At 41.5% G+C, this 19,367-nt stretch overlaps 4 protein-coding genes and 1 long non-coding RNA gene across 7 annotated transcripts in view; 4 read left to right on the top strand and 1 right to left on the bottom strand.

The window, feature by feature from the left end:
* LOC123515725 overlaps positions 1-438 on the top strand; it is a 4,904-nt gene extending 4,466 nt beyond the window's left edge. The window contains exon 4 of the mRNA XM_045274570.1: positions 1-438. This exon is cut by the window's left edge and continues 260 nt beyond it. Coding sequence (XP_045130505.1) covers positions 1-438 — 438 coding nt within the window.
* A 29-nt stretch (positions 439-467) lies between these two features.
* LOC123515717 lies at positions 468-2,837 on the top strand. The gene is made up of 3 exons (XM_045274556.1): positions 468-1,338; positions 1,814-1,928; positions 2,705-2,837. Coding segments are annotated over exons 1-3 (987 nt in total). The 3' UTR covers positions 2,706-2,837.
* On the top strand, positions 2,789-10,320 carry LOC123514849 (glycine receptor subunit alpha-4-like). The gene is made up of 5 exons (XM_045273100.1): positions 2,789-2,836; positions 4,121-4,315; positions 6,045-6,161; positions 6,674-6,815; positions 10,178-10,320. Exons 1-5 carry the CDS (start codon positions 2,789-2,791, stop codon positions 10,318-10,320), a joined length of 645 nt encoding a protein of 214 aa, XP_045129035.1.
* Positions 10,321-11,519: 1,199 nt separating this feature from the next.
* Positions 11,520-19,367, top strand: part of LOC123514345 — a 229,874-nt gene continuing 222,026 nt past the window's right edge. The window contains exon 1 of the long non-coding RNA XR_006677577.1: positions 11,520-12,008. This is a non-coding gene — a long non-coding RNA (uncharacterized LOC123514345). The remainder of the gene's footprint in view (positions 12,009-19,367) is intronic.
* Positions 15,205-19,367, bottom strand: part of LOC123514329 (R-spondin-1-like) — a 191,660-nt gene continuing 187,497 nt past the window's right edge. For all 3 annotated transcript variants that reach the window (XM_045272175.1, XM_045272167.1, XM_045272183.1), the window contains one exon: positions 15,205-16,851. In XM_045272175.1, coding sequence (XP_045128110.1) covers positions 16,490-16,851 — 362 coding nt within the window. In that variant the 3' untranslated portion in view covers positions 15,205-16,489. The remainder of the gene's footprint in view (positions 16,852-19,367) is intronic.

Here is a 19,367-nt window from a genome sequence, read left to right on the forward strand (position 1 = left end):
GGGGGCTTCAGTACTGCACTCAGCCTGTGCGGCCAGGTGGCGGACCTGCACCTGTTCGACACTGTGCTGACAGAAGACGAGCTGCTGAGCTTCTTGACGTGCCAGGCCGCTGAGGGCTTGGACACGGCTCCCATCGTCTCCTTCGCCTCCCTGCAGGACACCTTCACTATGGGCGAGGCTGAGGTGGACAGCCTGCAGGTGCAGGACGCCTGCCATAACATCACCTTTGAAGTGGTGATCATCTCGCACCCCATCACCTTCAAAGACGCCCACCGTCTGTGTGACCTGATGAGCAACGCAGATAAACACCCTGTCTTCACGCCCGTCTCCATGGACGAACAGAACGACCTGCTGGCCGACATGGAGCCTTATGAGGAATCCTGCCTGTCCAGGCACACCTCCCTGGGGGACATGTGGTTGGACGGGAGATCGGTCTGAGTTCCGGCTTCCACAACTTTGTGGAGAATATGACGGTGATAGACACCGGCACGTGTGCGTCGCTGTCTGTGTGGGGCGACACGCGTGGCCTGTGGCACCACACGGACTGCCATGACCTCAAGTGTGCCGCCTGCATGGTGCCGCGCCCCTCGGAGTGGTTGCTGCGTGGCCACGACACACTCCTGGACCACAGCTTCTCCCTGCTGCCCGGCAACTTGTCCGGCATGACGGGCTTCTTTGCATCTAGCCTCACCCTGGAGGAGGGTGGCTCCGCGGGCCTGGGGCAGTGGCGCATTGTCAGTACTGTACACCCGCACGTGAGCGCCGTGCTGCAGCGCACGTCCGTCACGCACTATCCCTTCGGCATGCAGGAATGGCAGCTGCACACCGCCACGCTGGCCACGGTGAAGGCCAAACTGCTGCTGACGCGCTGCGGGCAGGATGAGCTGACGTGCGGCGACGGCCGCTGCATTTACCGCATGTATCGCTGTGACCTGGAGGTGGACTGCAGTGACGCCTCTGACGAGCAAGACTGCGGTAGGGTGCGCAAGGCTGCGGGCTACAAGCGCCAGGTGAGTCCGCCGCGGAAGTTGAGAAGCGGAGCGCAGCGCGTTGGCGTGCGGGTAGACGTGCTGGCCGTCACCGAGCTGGACATCGTGGGGTTCCGCGTCACGGTGGAGCTGCGCCTGGAGCTGACGTGGCGGGACTCGCGCCTCACCTTCCTCAACCTGCAGCCAGAGACCTGGAAGAACAAGCTGAGTGACAGCGACCTGTGGCGCCCTGCCGTGGAGTACCTCAGCAGCGACGGCTCCGCCAGCAACCTCAACCACCGCGGCCACCACCTGTACGCCCTCCACCACCCCAACGCCGCCAAGGACATGCTCTCAGACACGCGCGAGGGTGAGGCGACCATTCCCCCCCCCCCACACACCACCGCGTAGTGTAGTAGTTAGCACGCTCGACTCACAATCGAGAGGGTCCGGGTTCGAGTCCCGGGAAGCTGCGAGGCAAATGGGCAAGCCTCCTAATGTATAGCCCCTGTTCACCTAGCAGTAAATAGGTACGGGATGTAACTCGAGGGGTTGTGGCCTCGCTTTCCCGGTGTGTGGAGTGTGTTGTGGTCTCAGTGAAACAGTCCTACCCGAAGATCGGTCTATGAGCTCTGAGCTCGCTCCGTAATGGGGAAGACTGGCTGGGTGACCAGCAGACGACCGAGGTGAAATACACAACACTGCACCCCAACTGACGCACCATACGTAGCGTTACCAACCTAACGTAGCTGCTGATATACGTAATACATCCTAACCTCACGGAAGCTAACCTATTCCTCCCCCTCCCCTCTCCTTCCCTCCCCTCCCCTCCCCTTCGCCCACAGACGTGATCTACCGAGGCAACGACACCAAGATGAAGGTGGTGCTGCTGGAGGAGGTGGACTTCTCCTGCCCTTTCAACCTCTTCGCCTTCCCTTTGATGAACAGCAGTGTGACCTGGTGAGGGGAAAGAGAGAGAGGGGGCTGTACCGAGGGAGATGGGTGGCTATCCAGAGAGGAGGGGGATTGGGGAGGAAGAGTGATTGGAGGGAGAGAAAGGGAGAAATAGAGGGAAGCAGTGTTTAGAGTGAATAAAACAAAGACAAGGAAAAAAAAATAACGGGAGGACGAAAAGGAAAGAGAGAAAGAAAGAATATCGGAGGAAAAAAAAAGTTAATTGTGATTATTATAGTGAAATATTGATGCTCTAGTTGTTTCCCTCTCTGTATATGTGTTTCCTCCTCCTCCTCCTCCTCCTCCTCCTCCTCCTCCTCCTCCTCCTCCTCCTCCTTCTTCTCTTCTTCTTCTTCTTCTTCTTCTTCTTCTTCTTCTTCTTCTTCTTCTTCTTCTTCTTCTTTTTTACCTCCTCCTCACCCTCCACCCTTCTCACCATCATCCTCCTCCTCTTCCTTGTCTTTCATATTCTTCCTTACTCCTCCTCTTCCTCCTCCTCCTCCTTTTCCTCTTCCTCTTCCTCCTCCTTTCTACATACTCTTAACTACTTGATATAATACTGTGTCTTGTGAAAAGTAGTGGCAGTGGCAGTGCTGGCGGGGCAGTGGCAGTGTTGGCGGGGCAGTGTTGGTGGGGCAGTGTTGGCGGGGCAGTGGCAGTGTTGGTGGGGCAGTGGCAGTGTTGGCGGGGCAGTGGCAGTGTTGGTGGGGCAGTGATAGTGTTGGCGGGGCAGTGTTGGCGGGGCAGTGGCAGTGTTGATGGTACGCTCTTGTCTCCGTCAGATCGTGGCCCTGCAGGAGTTGCCGCGGACTGACGTGACACTGGCGCCGCAAAAGGTGGCCATTAACTTCACGGGTCAAAGGGCGATGTTGCATTACTACCTCAAAGCAGAGGAGGCCCACGTGGTCATACTGGTGAGGGAAGCTTGACCTTATCTAACCTGACATACCTTGACCTGTCTTTTTATTTCAATATTTTTCTTTTTCTTTTTTTTTATTTTTTATTGTTTTTTTTGTTGTTTTATTTTTTTCTGCGTCTTTTTTCCTTTTTTTTCATATTTTTCGTTTTTTATGCCAATGTTGATCGTTTTTTTCCAATTTTTTTCTCTCTTTTGTTCCAATGTTTTCTTCGTTTTTTTTCGTTTTTTTTCTTTTCCTTTTTTTTTATTTTGGTTCCAATGTTTGATTTTGTTTTCTTCTTTTTTTTTTTTTGGGGGGGGGCGTTTGTGTGTTATTCCAATATTTCTTTCTTTCATTTTTTTTCTTTTTTATGTTCCAATATTTCTTTTCATCTTTTTCTGTTGTTATTCCAATATATGTTTCATTTTTCTGTCACTTTTATCATTCTTTCCCTTTTTTATGTCTTTCCTGTTGTTATTCCAGTGTGTAAATCGTTTTCCTTTCATTTTTACCATTTTTTCCCTTTTTTTTCCATCCAATATTTCCTTTTTGTCTTTTTCTGTTGTTATTCTTATGTTTATTTAATTTTACTTTCACTCTTATTATTTCTTTTCCCTATTTATGTTTTTCCTGTTGTTTTTCTTTCACTTTTTCCGTGCCTTTTCCCTTTTTTCTTCCCTCCATTATTTCCTTTCGTCTTTTTCTCTTATCATTCCAATGTTTATCTATTATTTTTTTTCACTTTTACCATTAATTTCTTCTCCATTTTTTGTTCTCCTCTATTTTTTTTTCATCTTTTTCTGTTGTTATTCCAATGTTTGTTTCGTTTTTTTTTTTTTTACTTTCATAATTTTTTCCCTTCTTTTGTGTTCCAATGTTTATCTCATTTGTTTTCACTTTTCTCCCGTCCAATATTACCTTCAGTCTATTTTTTCACCTACAGGCAAACCGCAGCGCCCTCAGATTTCACTCCCACTTCACCAAAACTCTTATAAATTCTTTCTCCTTTTTTTTTTATCCTCCAATATTCTCTTTCGTCTTTTTCTGCTTTTATTTCAATGTATATTTCGTTTTTACCTTCAATTTTAAAATTTTCTTTCCTTTTTTAGGCTTTTCCTGTTCTCATTCCCATGTCTATTTTGTTTTTTCTTTTATTTTTATCATTCCTTCCCTTTTTCATGCTTTTCCTCTTGTTATCCCAATGTATAAATCGTGTTTCTTTCAGTTGTACAATATCCAATCTCTTTTCTTCCCACTACTCGTAAAACCTACAGTCTTTTTTTCTTTCACCTTCTACAGGCTAACCGCAGCGCCTTTAGACTTCGGTTCCACTTTAAAAACCTCTCCAGCTATTTCATTCCCTCCACTTACGTGCCTACCTTCCTCCTGCTGGTCATTGGGTACCTAACGTTCTTCTTCCCCATTGATGACTTCAGTGACCGCATTATGTCAGCGCTCACCTCCCTGCTGGTTGAGGCTGCCTTCTTCACACAGGTAATGTTGTTTTTAGAGGTGTGTTTACTGTTGTTTGGGTTTAAATGGTTTGTTTTTAGTTTATTGTTATTCGTGTGTGTGTGTGTGTGTTTGATTTTTTTTTCTCTTTCTCTTTCTTTTTTTTATGTTCATGTTCTTTCCCTCTTTCTCTCTTTTTTTTCTCTTTTTCTCCTATTTTTCCTCATTTTCCTCCTCCTCCTCCTCCTCCTCCTCTTCTTTTTTTGTTTTTTCTTGTTCTCCTTCTTCTTCTGCTTCTTGTTCTTGTTCTTGTTCTTGTTCTTGTTCTTATTGTTCTTGTTCTTTCTTCTTCTTCTTCTTCTTCTTCTTCTTCTTCTTCTTCTTCTTCTTCTTCTTCTTCTTCTTCTTCTTCTTCTTCTTCTTCTTCTTCTTCTTCTTCTCTTCTTCTCCTCCTCCTCCTCCTCCTCCTCCTCCTCCTCCTCCTCCTCCTCCTCCTCCTCCTCCTCCTCCTCCTCCTCCTCCTCCTCCTCCTCCTCCTCCTCCTCCTCCTCCTCCTCCTCCTACTACTACTACTACTACTACTACTACTATTTGTCAAAGGCTCTAGTTGAAGTGACGTGGGTTTTTAAGGATGTTTCCATGATTCCAAAGGCTCTAGTTGAAATGACGTGGGTTTTAAAGGTGTTTTGGCTGTTTCAATGGCTCTAGATGAAGTGACGTTCATTTTCAAAGATATTTTATGATTTTAGCGACAGATTAACAACATTTCTACATTATTAGCAACATAAACTCTCGTGAGCACTTAAAAATACTCGGAACTTTATTTAGAGCTTTTTTTTATGGATTGGATAATGCTGAACAGAATAAAGTGGGTAAAAAATGTTACTACTACTACTACTACTACTACTACTACTACTACTACTACTACTACTACTACTACTACTGCTTCCACCTCTCATCTCCATCCATAACTTTGCTTAATCTTCTTACCATAAAAAGAGGAAGAGGAGGAGGAGGAGGAGGAGGAGGAGGAGGTAGAAAGGAGATTAGAGGAGAAGGAGGAGGAGGAGGAGGAGCAACAATAGGATGGAGGGATGGGAGATAAGTTAAGAGATGAGAAGAATAGAAGAGGACGAGGAGGAGGAGGAGGAGAAGGAGGAGGAAAAAGAATGATTGAGTTAAGAGAGAAGAAGAAGGAGAATATGAAGGAGAGAAAATGAAGTTAGAATAAAGATAATGAAGACAGACATGAAGAAGAGGAAGAGGAATGGGAGGAGGAAGAGGAGAGATAAAAAAAAGGGGAAAAAAGATAGGAGGAGGAATTAAAGAATAAAAAGCAAGATAGAACAAGATAGAGAGGAAGAAGATGAGAAGAAGGAAAGAAAGGAAGAAGGAAGAGAAAGAGAGAAGAGAAATGTTGAGAGGGGAAGAGGGAGGAGGGAAGAGGAGATGAGGTAATTGTGTGAGAAATGAGGAGGAGGAGGAGGAGGAGGAGGAGGAGGAGGAGGAGGAGGAGGCGAGCTTTCAGTTAATTAGAGAGAGAGAGAGAGAGAGAGAGAGAGAGAGAGAGAGAGAGAGAGAGAGAGAGAGACACACACACACACACACACACACACACACACACACCCAACAAGAAAGAAAACGGACCACAACAAAAACATTTTACCGCAGACTCAACTAAACTTACTAATCCTTTGATCCTTCCTTCCTTCTCTCCTTCCCTCCTTCCCTGCGTCCTTTCCTGCCTTGCCCACGCCCTACACTCCTTCAGGTGAGCGCGTCCATCCCCCAGACGTCCTACCTGAAGCTGGTGGACATGTGGTTTGTCTTCTGCATCATTTTCTTGTTCGTCGTAATGTTGGCCCTGGTCACCATTAACACTTTGCAGGTGAGAGAGAGAGAGAGAGAGAGAGAGAGAGAGAGAGAGAGAGAGAGAGAGAGAGAGAGAGAGAGAGAGAGAGAGAGAGAAGTTCTTTTAACCTTATTTTTGTCTCATTATTCGTTCCTTGCAAATCTTTCGTGTTCCTTCTATCAGTTTACGAGAGAGAGAGAGAGAGAGAGAGAGTACGTAATTTTTCTCTTTTTTTCAATTTTGAGTAATACTGTTAATCTTTTACGCCAAGAATTAACTAGAAATATGACTAATTTATTACTTTTTCTCCCTCTTTCCTTCTTCTCTCTCTCTCTCTCTCTCTCTCTCTCTCTCTCTCTCTCTCTCTCTCTCTCTCTCTCTCTTTCTCTGTCTTACATTCCTTCCCTTCTCTTTCAATCCTCCTTCATCATCCTTATCTCTCCCTTATACCTCTTCTCTCCCTCTTTTCCATTTTCCTCTCTTTCCTTCATCCTATCCCTTCCTCTCTCTTCCCATTCTTTCCTCCATTTTTCTCCCCTTCCCAACAGGCCGAGGGAAACGCGAACACCCAAGTGGAGGAGATCAAACCAGAGGAACCTTTTTACATGCGATTTAACCTCAAGATCAACCCAGAACCCGAAGCCAAGGTGGATCAACAAGGGGAAGGCGGGGCGTGCTGCTGCGGGGCTGGTAAACAAACGACGAGCGAGAGAAACAAAGCGGAGGTTCTGAATCTCTTTTGTAGAATCGTGCTACCCTTCCTGCTGATCTTGTTCTTGATCTTGTACTTCTGCAGTGTCGTCATCTTCCCTACTCCGATGAATGGGAAGGTGGAGGTGGTGGAGGAGGTGGAGATGGAGATGGAGGGGGATGGGGAGGATGAGGAGAATTATTATTAGAAGTAGGGAAGAAAAAAAATGGTAATATGTGAGGGATTTAGATGTGGTGAAGATGGAGGAGGAGGAGGAGGAGGAGGAGAAGAGAAGAAGAAGAAGGAGACACACTGAAAGAAGAGAGAGAGAAGGTGGTGGAGGAAGAAGGAGGAATATGAGTAGAAAAGGAAGAGGAGGAGGAAGATAGGAATGTGAAGAAGAGAGAGAAAGTGGTGCAGGAAGGAGGAATTTGAGTAGTTAAGGAGGAGAAGGAGGAGTAGGAGGAGGAGGAGACGTATTGGAAGAAGATAGAGTAGGTGGCGGAAGAAGATGAAGAAGGAATATGACCAGGAAGGAATGGGAGGAGGAGGAGATGAATTGGAAGAATAGAAAGAGGAGGTGTTGGAAGAAGAATTAGAAGAGGAGGAGGAGGAGGAGGAGGAATTGAAAAAAAAACGAGAGGTGGTGGTGAAGGAATAAGGAAGAGGAATATAAGCAGAAAAAGGAAGAAGAAGAAGAGGAAGAGGAGGAGGAGGAGGAGAAGGAGTGACATTGATAATAAAATAAAGTAATGATAACAACAATTCTAATCAATAATTTACTGAGTGCTTTAAATAACTGAAATTTATAACACACTAATGCACTTTACTTAATTCAGACCAATAGTAGTAATAAGATAAGATAAGATAAGAGTTACTGATAGTTTGCAAAATCATCAGCGTTTGTAACCTGACCTTCATACACCAATTGCTCCATGTTCTGTTTGTGTACGTTGTCACAAGAATTACTAGTTACATACACAAGTTCATTAATCAGGCTTATTGAATGGGGAGGAGTCAAGATATTTATCCCATTCTTTTGACTAAAGCGGGTATCACACTGACCTGTGATGCGCGGAACGAGGAACATCCACCCGAAATAGTAGTATTGAAGGGATTAACTCTCTTGGTCCTGCTCGGAAACTGGCATCTCAGTGGGCCTTTTTAGATTAACCTTTTTTGTTACCCTCAGTCAGTTTTCCTCTTACATAATAAAAAAATAGATCAAAACTACTATTCTATCATAAGCGGTTGGGAAGTACAATAATTCTTGGTACAAACTATTTTTCTATATTCTGGCGGAGGAGTGTAGGGTGAGGGCACATCTTTCATGGATCTATCGACCTGTATTGTTCCTTCCCGATACACCTTGTTCATCACACTTGCTTCTGCACTTCAGTTCATGCCATACACGATGTTTTGTACCTACCTGTGCCTTGAATAAGTAGAGGTAATGTTTTGCTGAGGATTGGGATAAGGGGATTGAGAGTAGGTATATCGTTCATGAGTTTATCGACCACTACAGTTTGTCTATTGCTCTTGTTTATGCACCTTAGTTCATGGTATAACTATTTGTTGTACGTATCTGTGCCTTGAATAGGTAGAATTAATTGCTGAGGATTGGGATAAGGGGATTGAGAGTAGGTACATCGTTCATGAATATATCGACCACTACAGTTTGTCTATTGCTCTTGTTCCTACACCTTAGTTCTCGGCACAAACTGTTTTTTGTATACCTATGTGTGCTTTGAGTAGGCAGAGGTAACGTTCCGGAGGACTAATGGAGGATAAAGAGATATATACATTTTTTTCGTGAATTTATCGATCCTTATTGTTCCTCCCTATCACAGCTCTTGTTTCTCCTCCTTAGTTCATGGTATAACATTTGTTTGTGCCTTGAGCCTTGAATGTGTAGAATTGAGTAATGTTCTGCGAGGAATGGAGGACAAGGGGATATATTACTCATGAATTTATTGACCAGTATACAGTTTGTCCATTACTCTTGTTTTTGCACCTTAGTTCATGGTATAAGTATTTTTGTACCTATCTGAGCCTTGAATATGTAGAATTAAGTAATGTTCTGCGAGGAATGGAGGAGAAAGGGAACATATTGCTCATTGCTCTTGTTTCTACAGCTTACTTCTTGCTGCTGACTATTTTCTATACCTGTCTGTACCTTGAGTAGATAGAATTAAGTGATGGGCTGATGGAGGGTGAGGGGATAAATCTTTCATGAATTTATAGACCCTTCCATTGTTCCTCTCTGCTACAGCTTGTTCATCGTAATTATTATTTTTTTTCACCTCATTCCCTCAGTGCTTTTAAATTTACTCTTATCTCCAGTGGTTACCAAAATAGTTAACCTCTTTAATACTGAGACGCATTTATACCATTTTGGGGGACGGTTAGACGATTTGTTTGCATTAGAAAGGGTCTGTGGAAGTCAAAAGATTAATGGCCAGAATCTTAACTCTTCTAGTCCCCACATAAGTTTCTGAAAATGTGTAAAATCGTGGAATAGTATCCAGAATAAATATGGGAACGTTGCTTGGTACTGAAGGGGTTAAAATAAATTGCTACCATTGGCTGTAGAAAAACAAAACAAAAACTATCACATATTTACGTGTAAGTTATTTAAATTGCATCAACTTTGCCGAATTCTGGTGGAAGTTAAAACAATCAATACAACAACAGTAAGGATTCATTTCTTTTACCATTATTTTTGATTACCAGCTCTCATTTGACTACTGTGACCCCCACCCCTGTCTCCTCCTCCTCCTCCTCCTCCTTCTCGCTCCCTGCCCACCTCTCCCCGGCCGCCAGATTGCACAGAATAGTTGTAGTAGTAATAGTAAGAGTAATAGTAGTAGTTGTTGTCGTTGTTGTAAGAGAGAGAGAGAGAGAGAGAGAGAGAAAAAAAAAAAAAGCTGTAGATTCCAATATAGTGGACAGAGGCTTTAGTATGTAAATCCCTTAAAGCCCGTCTCTCTCTCTCTCTCTCTCTCTCTCTCTCTCTCTCTCTCTCTCTCTCTCTCTCTCTCTCTCTCTAGCATGCTACCAAATTAGAGTTTCTTATTTGTATTTTCTTGTATTTTCAAAGATTTCAAATAAAGCAGAGTGAACAAATTACTGTCATTATAAACTCACTACGAAAAAATAAATAACAGTAAATGATAATAATGATAATAAGATGATAATAATAATAATAATAATAATAATAATAATAATAATAAGAGTAGTAGTAGTAGTAGTAGTAGTAGTAGTAGTAGTAGTAGTAGTAGTAGTAATGTGAAGTAAAAGTGACAGGCAAGGAAAGAAGGTGGAGACTGAGAGACCTAGGGTGGGGAGAACTCTCGGGTAGATCTGAGTGAGAGAAGGTGGGCTGATAATGTAAGTGTGGATGATGAGGAACACCTAAATGAGAAATTGGTTGAGAATGTGCGGAGTAGGATTTGTGAGAGTAGGCAAGAGAAAGAGAGGCCAGGAAGGAGCGAAAAAGAATGAGTAGACACTGTAGATTGTTGAGAAAAAAGAGACATGAAGGCGATGAGGCAGAGACTGAGTACCTGAATGCTTGGACAGTGTACGTGAAACAACAGAGACTCACAAGACGAATGATAATGAAGCTAAAGTGAAGTGTGAGAGAAGTGTAACTGAATCTTTAACAGCGAAAGGCATGGAAGGTGGTCGTGAATGGTACAAGTTCATGAGAGGAGAAAATATGTCTGAGAATGTTGATGTGGAGAGTCTGAAAGTGAATGGGGAAGTTATAACAGAGAAGAATAAAATCAGGGAGGCAATTAGACAGTTCTGGGAAGAGGTGGGGGGTGTGGAGGTGAAGTGTTTGGTGTGAGAGGAGGAGGTGAATGCAGATGAACTGAATGAGAGAATCAGCTGCCTTTCGTCTCCTACTCCTACGCCGTGAGTTTGGGATGAGTCTTTTATAGGTAAGGTGGTGGTGGTGGTGATGGTGGTGGTGGTGATGGTGGTGGTGGTGGTGGTGGTGGTGGTGGTGGTTGGGGTCCTTTTTGTCTACTTTACCTCCTTTTTCGTACCTAAGCTCACCTCCTTTTGCATTCACTCTCTCTTCTACTTCTACTCCTTCTTCTTCTTCTTCTTCTTCTTCTTCTTCTTCTTCTTCTTCTTCTTCTCTTCCTCCTCCTCCTCCACCACCAAGCCTGACTTGACATTTGAGCTCCCTCCTTCCCAGTATCACCTCTTAGTTAAGTATTTCACAGCTAGATGGGATGGTGGTGGTCGTGGTGGTGGTGGTGGTGGTGGTGGTGGTAACATTATTCTTATCACAAAACTAAGAAAACATGCATGAAAAAATAAAACACATCCTCCCATAGTCAGGAATTTATTTGGTTTGAAGCATCAGATGGGCTGTACACTAAACCCATTCATTACTACTGATTGTGACCTCACCTTTAACATCCACCCATAGAGACCCTATCTTGCATTCTCTGTCCTGATTGGCTAGACTTTCGGTGTAGAGAAGCCGAGTGGGACATGTTTATTCCATTACCGGTATTGTCTTGCCTAAAAACACTTCCAATGGATATGACTCGTGAAATAAGTCGATATGAAAGGAGTGATGTCACTAAGTATGAAGTTCACCCTGCACATCACCTTTTTTTTTTTATGTAGGGGAGAGGGCCAGCCAAGGGCAAAAAAAAAAAATATTAATAAAAAGGCCCACTTGAGTGCTGGCTCTCTAACAAACAAATGCCACAAACAACGGCTTTGAGATAGGAGATACCCCAAAAAGTATCCCCTTTAGCTCAGAAATTCCCGTATACCAAAGAAAAATAAGAAAAACACGATTGAAGACAAGCAAATACCACAAGTTTCTTCCCTATACATGACAAGCTTCACTGAATGGTTGAGTTGAGCTTCACGAACCATTTCAAAGACTCGAGCATCTCCTCGCTGAGTTGCCAGCCTCGTGTGCGTGATGGTGGCGGGGGCTGTGAGTGAGTAATGGAGCGTGTTATATCCGCATTAATCTTGCGTTAGAGACACGATCTGGTGGTGGCTCATGTTTTTGTGGTTGTACTGGTGATGAGAAGATAGTGACGGTGTGGTGGAGGCGTGGAGAAGGTAGATAAATTGTCTGGTGGACGGAAAAGTGAGGAGAGCGACTCACTACTGTGATGGAGGAAATGGACAAGAACATCCCTTGATATTCCGTAAGTGTGATTTCTGTTGCTTGTTCTGTTTGTTGTGGTGGTGATGGAGGTACAGGTGGTGATGTAGGAATATCGTTATGGGCTATTTGATACTAAGATCATGTTGTGGTGTCTGGGAACATGTGTAGGCTAATGATGTAAGGGAGTGTTGTTGTTCAGAGGGAGATTTGAAAGATGTGGCCAGTCAGTTGTGATGTGTGGAAGTGTTAGTGGTGACGTATTTGGGATTTTGCATGTTTGTGGAAGTGTATTGGAGTGTTAGTGTGGAGAAAGGGATGTCGTGTGAATTTTTGAAAGTTTCGTTAGGCCTGGGGTCAGTGTGCAGCAGGCCCGGTACTACGAGTGTACATAAGCATGCATTGCATCCTCATTGTATGTGTGTGCACACTCAGTTGAAAAGAAGGGAAAACTTTTTTAATTCGGTGTTGACATGATATAATATTATGATGCATTGATGGTGAAGTACGCACTCTACTTGTCAGTTTAATTTTCTATCAAGGTAATTAAATCAAATTAATGGCTTTCTGAAAATAATGTCACTGTCAACACTCTTGACAACTGTCCGCGCCTTACTGCGCAAGTGCGTGTCACTCATCTGTGTCCGCCGTCCAGCACTCAGGTACCTGCACCAGGAAGCTGCAGCTCTCTGCTGGCCCGTGCCAATAACTAACACAGCTAAACAATGGACATCGGAAAGTGGTTCAAGCACAAGCACGCCAGCAAGTCACACAGCGGTGGTGACTCGTGCTTTGTGGTGGTTCTAAGCTGTATAGATAAAACCTGTTTGAATTTCCATGTTTTATTTTCAGCGTTTGAAACATCTGTTGCTGGATTATGTGATGGTGAAGTAGCTCAGACTGGATGTAGCATTTTCTTTGTTCTGCTACAATATTGTTGCAATAAAGCACTAGAAAATCACTTTAAATATTCGTGTTTGGATAGTGTCATTCAGCTTAAAATGACAGGAAGATGGATAAATCAGTGTTGAAAACCGTGGCATTCATGCACCCTCTTTGATGTGAGATGCACCCTACTCATTACTCTCTAGAACCGGCCCTGGTTTGTAGTCCCTGAGTAAGGTAACGAAGTCATCCGAGAAACTGGAAGGCCACGCTGAAGAATGTTATAGTCATCGGTAAATAGTTATAGAAAACGAGTTTTCTTTGATAAACTAAAAGCACAGACTAAACTATTTATCAGCGTCAATGTTAGCAGTGCGAGGTGTGTGTGTGTGTGTGTGTGTGTGTGTGTGTGTGTGTGTGTGTGTGTGTGTGTGTGTGTGTGTGTGTGTGTGTGTGGTATTGTACAAGAATGTTAACTAGAGGTGTGTTGAATTAAAGGTTGATTTATTCATAGCATGTGGCTACTGCTTATGGTACAAAATAAGTTACATTCTTCAGTTTCTTCCCTGTGTTCTCGATACTATTGCCCAGCGGTTCAATAGTGTAGTCTATGCAAACAATTCCTTCACAAATATTAACCCAGATCAAAGTTGGTGCTTCTGTTTGATATGCATCCGTGTTCTTTTCTCTCTCTCTCTCTCTCTCTCTCTCTCTCTCTCTCTCTCTCTCTCTCTCTCTCCTCTTTCCTCCTTTTTCATTGTTATTCTTTTTGCTTCACTCACCTTCCTGCATCACGTGACGCATCTTCCTCCCGACAGGTGTGTGGCGGGAATCACTCACACCTGTCACACACCTGCAAACACCTGCCTCTCTCTCGTCCACGTCAGTATTCCCATCGCGGTTCGTGGAAATGTTCTGGTGTGTGTTTTGTGGGTTCATTATTCACTTATTCTTGTTTACTGATTGATCTATATATTTTTCTTTGTTTATTTATTTTTGTTGTTGTTGTTGTTGTTGTTGTTGTTGTTGTTGTTGTTGGTTGGTCCACTTTCCCTCCACAAGAACTTCCACATTTCCTTTCACTTTCTCTCCACCTCTCCACTTTGTTCAACCTATTCTGCACTTTTTCCTCCAATTTTCCTCCACTTTCTCTCCACCTCCCACCCTTTCCTCCTCCTCCTCCTCCACTTTTCCTCCAATTTTCCTCCACCTTCCCTCCACTTTCCCACCCTTTCCTCCTCCTTCTCCTCCACTTTCTCTCCACCTCCCACCCTTTCCTCCTCCTCCTCCTCCACTTTTCCTCCACCTTCCCTCCACCTTTCCCACCTTTTCTCCTCCTCCTCCACTTTTCCTCCAATTTTCCTCCACCTTTCCTCCACTTTACCACCCTTTCCTCCTCCTCCTCTTACCTTCTACCTAACCACCTCCACTTTCCCTTCCCCTTTTCTCCACCTCCTCCACTTCCCTCCACTTCCCTCCACTTTTACCGTACTAGTGTTTTTTTTTTTTTTTTTGTCTTCGTTATTCACTTATTCTTATTTAGTGATTGATTATTTCCTTTCTGTTCGTTTATTTATTTATTTATTTATTTATTTTGTGGTTTGGGTGAATATTGTGTAAATTCGTGAGCTTAATTTGTGTTTTGCTTTGCTTTACTCACTTGATTTGCTTTATTTAGTTGTGTTAAGTTTTCATGTCATAAATATTAATAGGAATTTAAGTTTTCTATCATTATGAATCTTTATTTTCTCTTCTATTTTTTTTTTAATAGTAAATTCATAAAATACTTACAGGTGTCAGATTTTTCTTTAGTTTATTTTTTGTTTTTCATTTTTAGCTTTGATTTTGTGATTTTTTTTTTTTTATATTTCAATCAGTCCTTATGAATGTTTACTTTCTCTCTTTTTTTTATAGTAAATTCTTAAAAAAATTTTCAGGTGTCAGATTTTTCTTTAGTTTATTTTTTTGTTTTTCATTTTTAGCTTTGATTTTGTGATTTTTTTAATTTTTTTATTTCAAGCTATCCTTATGAATGTTTACTTCTCTTCTGTTTTTTTTTTAATTAGTAAGTTCATAGAATCCTTACAGGTGTCAATTTCTTTCTTTACTTCATTTTTTGATATTGTGCTCATTATATCTGAATCGTTATTTTCTATAGAGTGTGAAGGAGATATTTCTTACTAGCAAAAAAAAAAAAAAACGAAAAAATAGAATAAGATCAATAAAACAAAACAAACCAAACTGATGATAGGTAAATACTTAAGTAATATTTTTTAAAAGAAGAATTTATTGATCGACAGAAAACAAAAAAGAATATCAGACAGTAAAGGTTAATGATACTCAAACAAAAGGAATTACCAGGGAAGTTTTTTTAATGAATTTCACATTAAGATGTCATGGCTTTATTTTCTATGTAGTTTGTCAAAGTAGTTTTTTTTTAAAGGATGCAGGGTTATATAGAGCTTTTGTACAGCTGGCGTGTGTGTGTGTGTGTGTGTGTGTGTGTGTGTTGAATAACTGAATGAATATATATATATTCTGTAATGTGTGTGTGTGTGTGTGTGTGTGTGTGTGTGTGTGTGTTATGACTGATTATATGTGTGTTTTGCAATAATTTACTAACTAGTGGTGTGTGTGTGTGTGTGTGTGTGTGTGTGTGTGTGTGTGTGTGTGTGTGTGTGTGTGTGTGTGTGTGTGTGTGTGTGTGTGTGTGTGTGTGTGTGTGTGTGTGTGTGTGTGTGTGTGTGTGTTGGACATATGGCACCTCTACAGACACGGATTTCTTACTGAGAGAGAGAGAGAGAGAGAGAGAGAGAGAGAGAGAGAGAGAGAGAGAGAGAGAGAGAATGTTATAACATTTCTAACTTTATTGATCCATTGTTCAGAGACAGACAGACAGATAGACAGACAGACAGACAGACAGACAGACTCAAAGATACAGAAAATGAAAAAAAATAAGAAAAATAGAAAAAGAAAAATCAAGAAAAGTAATAAAACAAAGAAAATAATGATAAAGAGAGCTAGAAAAAAATATATATTAATGCTAAAAGTAAGTTATTTACAAATATATCACTTGAAAATTATTTACAAAAAAATATCTTGTCTGGGTTAAGTAGTGTGTGTGTGTGTGTGTGTGTGTGTGTGTGTGTGTGTGTGTGTGTGTGTGTAGACTAAACGTACATGTCACATGGCTTTACGTACACCTACACAGACACGCGAGGCTTACTAACGAAAAGAAATAAAAAAAAGAGTGATAAATAAAAATGAATAATAAAATCGTAAAAAGGAGAATTAGGAACGTCACAAAAAAAGACAAAACAGAAAAGGTAAAAGTAACCAAGAAAAGAGGCGACGAAATTCAGTTAAAGTAGAATTACTATTATTATAAAACTCATGATTATATATTTTTTTTTCTATGAGATCAAGCGTTTTTCTTTTAGTATAGTTCCATTACACCGCGCGCTTATTAGGAAGAAAACGGACAGTGGCAAACATTTATTTTAATGGGTAGCTAAAGAAAATGTAACACGGGCATTTCTATTGAACATTTGCATACAGCGAGTGTGTGAGTGTGTGAACAGCTGTTATAAATCGGGCAAACAACGTATATAATAAAAATGTAGTCAAGTTACAGAGCATTTAATTGAAAAGTGGAGTAGTAGTAATAGTAGTGGTGGTGGGAGTAGTAATAGTAGAAGTAATGGCGGTGGAGTTTGATGTAAGTAACTTTTTCCTTCTCCTCTCCCTTTGTTCTCGGAGTCTTCGTCTTCTCATCTCCTTCCTTTGTCTGTTTCTCAGCCTGTTCTTCTTGTGTTTCCTTCTTCGGTGTCTCTTCTTGTTCTTTCGGCCTTTTTTGCGTTTCTTCTTCCTCTTTCTCTTGGGCGGGCGGTCCGTGGGCAGGGAGGACGTGGTGGTGCCGTTGCTGGTGGGCAGAATCGTCGTGGTAGTTGTCTTTGTCGTCGCCCACGTCCTGTTGATCTTGGTGATTTCGTTGTCGAGATCTGGAAAAGGGAAGAGTATGTGAGAGGAACGTGTATGAAGTGCTTTGAATATCTGAAGGAACAATTAACTGAAGCAATGAGTGAAGTGTGCGTCTTACAGCTACACAACGATGAGTGAAGTCTTTATGAGTATCTAGAAGGTTTGCAATGAAAAGAGAATATGTTTTGTAATTTCTCTTCACTTCAAAAAGGTGGATTTGGCTGCAGAACAAGTAATGTATAGTGATCGGTGATTAGGGACAGGTGTATCAAGTGGCAGGTAGAGATAAAGAAGGATACGGTTTTTACTATCTTCCCACGTTAAATGTTCGGTGTGGCTGCATTTTAAAGGTGTCTCAAAGGGATTGGTAATTAGTTGAAGGTACACCAAGTGGTTGTTAAAAGGTTAATGAGGTGGTGTGGGAAATGTTATCTCACCTGATGAACAGAAAGGAATGTTAAAGGAAAGTTTGTTGACTGATGTGAATAATGTTGTCTTACTTAACGAAGGAGTGATTCTTACATGATTATCTATGAATTGCTCTGAATTAAAAGGTTATCTTAAAAAAGCACAAAGGGAAGTGTTTTTTTTTTCACTTATCTATATGTTTTTAGTGGAAATTTTTAACTTTTATTGATCTTGTTAATTTCTTTTTTTTTTTTTTTACTTGATGAATAGAAAAGGAAATGTCAGTTACTATAAAAAAAATCTCGTCAAATCTTTGTTCGTAGACTACTCATAAATATCTTCATTATATTATCTGTGACGAAGGAAGATTAGGAAAATATGAATAAGCTGAAAAAAAAAAAAATGATTTCCTGTTTGACGAAGAGAAAATGATACGTGAGGAAAACAGGAAAATAAAGGGGCTATAGAAGAAGGATGAAGGGGAGAAGAAAACTAAAAGATGAAGTAAAAAAAAAAAAAAGTGAATAGGGAAAAACATGAGGATACGCGAAATACATAAACAAGACGATAAAAACAACGAAAACAAAAACAACAATAATAATATACCCAGTAGTCTCGTAAACCCGCCATTACAATGCAGAACAAGTCACTTCACTCTGTTCCCTCACTCTTCCAATTTTCCGCTTCAAAAGGCGCCAAAATTATCAAGATGTGGAGAGTGGTTCCTGACCCTCCCCACACCTCTCTCTCTCTCTCTCTCTCTCTCTCTCTCTCTCTCTCTCTCTCTCTCTCTCTCTGTCTGTCTGTCTTTCTTTCTTTCTTTCTTTCTTTCTTTCTTTCTTTCTTTCTTTCTTTCTTTCTCTCTCTCTCTCTCTCTCTCTCTCTCTCTCTCTCTCTCTCTCTCTCTCTCTCTCTCTCTCTCTCTCTCTCTGTCCAACCCATATTCCACAAAACTACTTTACGTTCCTCCTTCTCTTCCTCTTCCTCTCCCTTCTCCTCCTCCTCCTCCTCCTCCTGCCTCCTCCTCCTCCTCCTGCCTCCTACCTCCTACCTCCTCCTACCTCCTCCTCCTCCTCCTCCTTCTCCTGCTGCTGGTGCTAAGATAGGTAAAGATACAGCCATACTGTCTTGTCCGTTTCCTCCTGTCTGTCAATCTTGGCGAGGTCTTTTCTATGCTAATTTTTATGCTAATGAAGAAAACGGCTTCCTTTTCTACCCCTCTGAATGATTTAATTGCGTTTTGACTTTCTTCTTTATCTTTTGAGTGAAAATGTATTGTTATGTTTTGTATGATGTGTTTCTAAGGCTTTTGTGTGTGTGTGTATGTGTGTGTGTGTGTGTGTGTGTGTGTGTGTGTGTGTGTGTGTGTGTTTACTCTATGTATTTTTCAGTAAGGTATTTATTTATTTTTTTTTTTTTTTATTTTTCTTATTGGGAGGAGGTGGTTGTTGTGTTTTATTCATATTTTCACATTACTTATGGAAAAAAATATATCTGCTGTCTAATGTTTTTGTATTATTTTTTTTTATTTTGCGATTTTTTTTCTTGGAATAATCTCGTTGTTTTTTTTTTTTCAATTGGCGCAGCTTCATTTTTTAACCCCTTCAGTACCATGACGCGTTTCCATATTCATTCTGCTTACTATCTGGTGATTCTATACAGCTTTAGAAACTTACGTGGGGGGATTAAAATAGTGAAGACTGTCGCCATTAATTTTCTGACCTCCATATGCCCTTTTTAACCCCTTCAGTACTGGGACACATTTTTATCTTGAGATTTGTGTAAGATTAGACTATTTTACTGACACTAGGAAGGGTCTATTGAGGTCAGAAGATTAATGGCCACAGTCTTCACTATTTAGGTTAGGTTAGGTTAGGTTAGAAGAAGTTAGGTTGGGTTCTGTTGGTTAGGTTGTGTTAGATGAAGTTTTGTTAAGTGAGAATAGGTAAGCTTGGACTATTAGGTTAGGTAAGCTTGGACTTTTGGGTCAGGTAGGACTGGGAAAGCTGGTTTAGGAAATGTTAGGTTAATCTTTATCATGCTTGTTGAGTTAGTTTATATCAGTTTGAAGATAAGATTAGATAAGGATAGTTAATGGTGGACTTTGCTACATTAGTTAGTCTGGCTA

The sequence above is a fragment of the Portunus trituberculatus genome, chromosome 5 (assembly GCF_017591435.1).
Source record: "Portunus trituberculatus isolate SZX2019 chromosome 5, ASM1759143v1, whole genome shotgun sequence".
NCBI lineage: Eukaryota > Metazoa > Arthropoda > Malacostraca > Decapoda > Portunidae > Portunus > Portunus trituberculatus.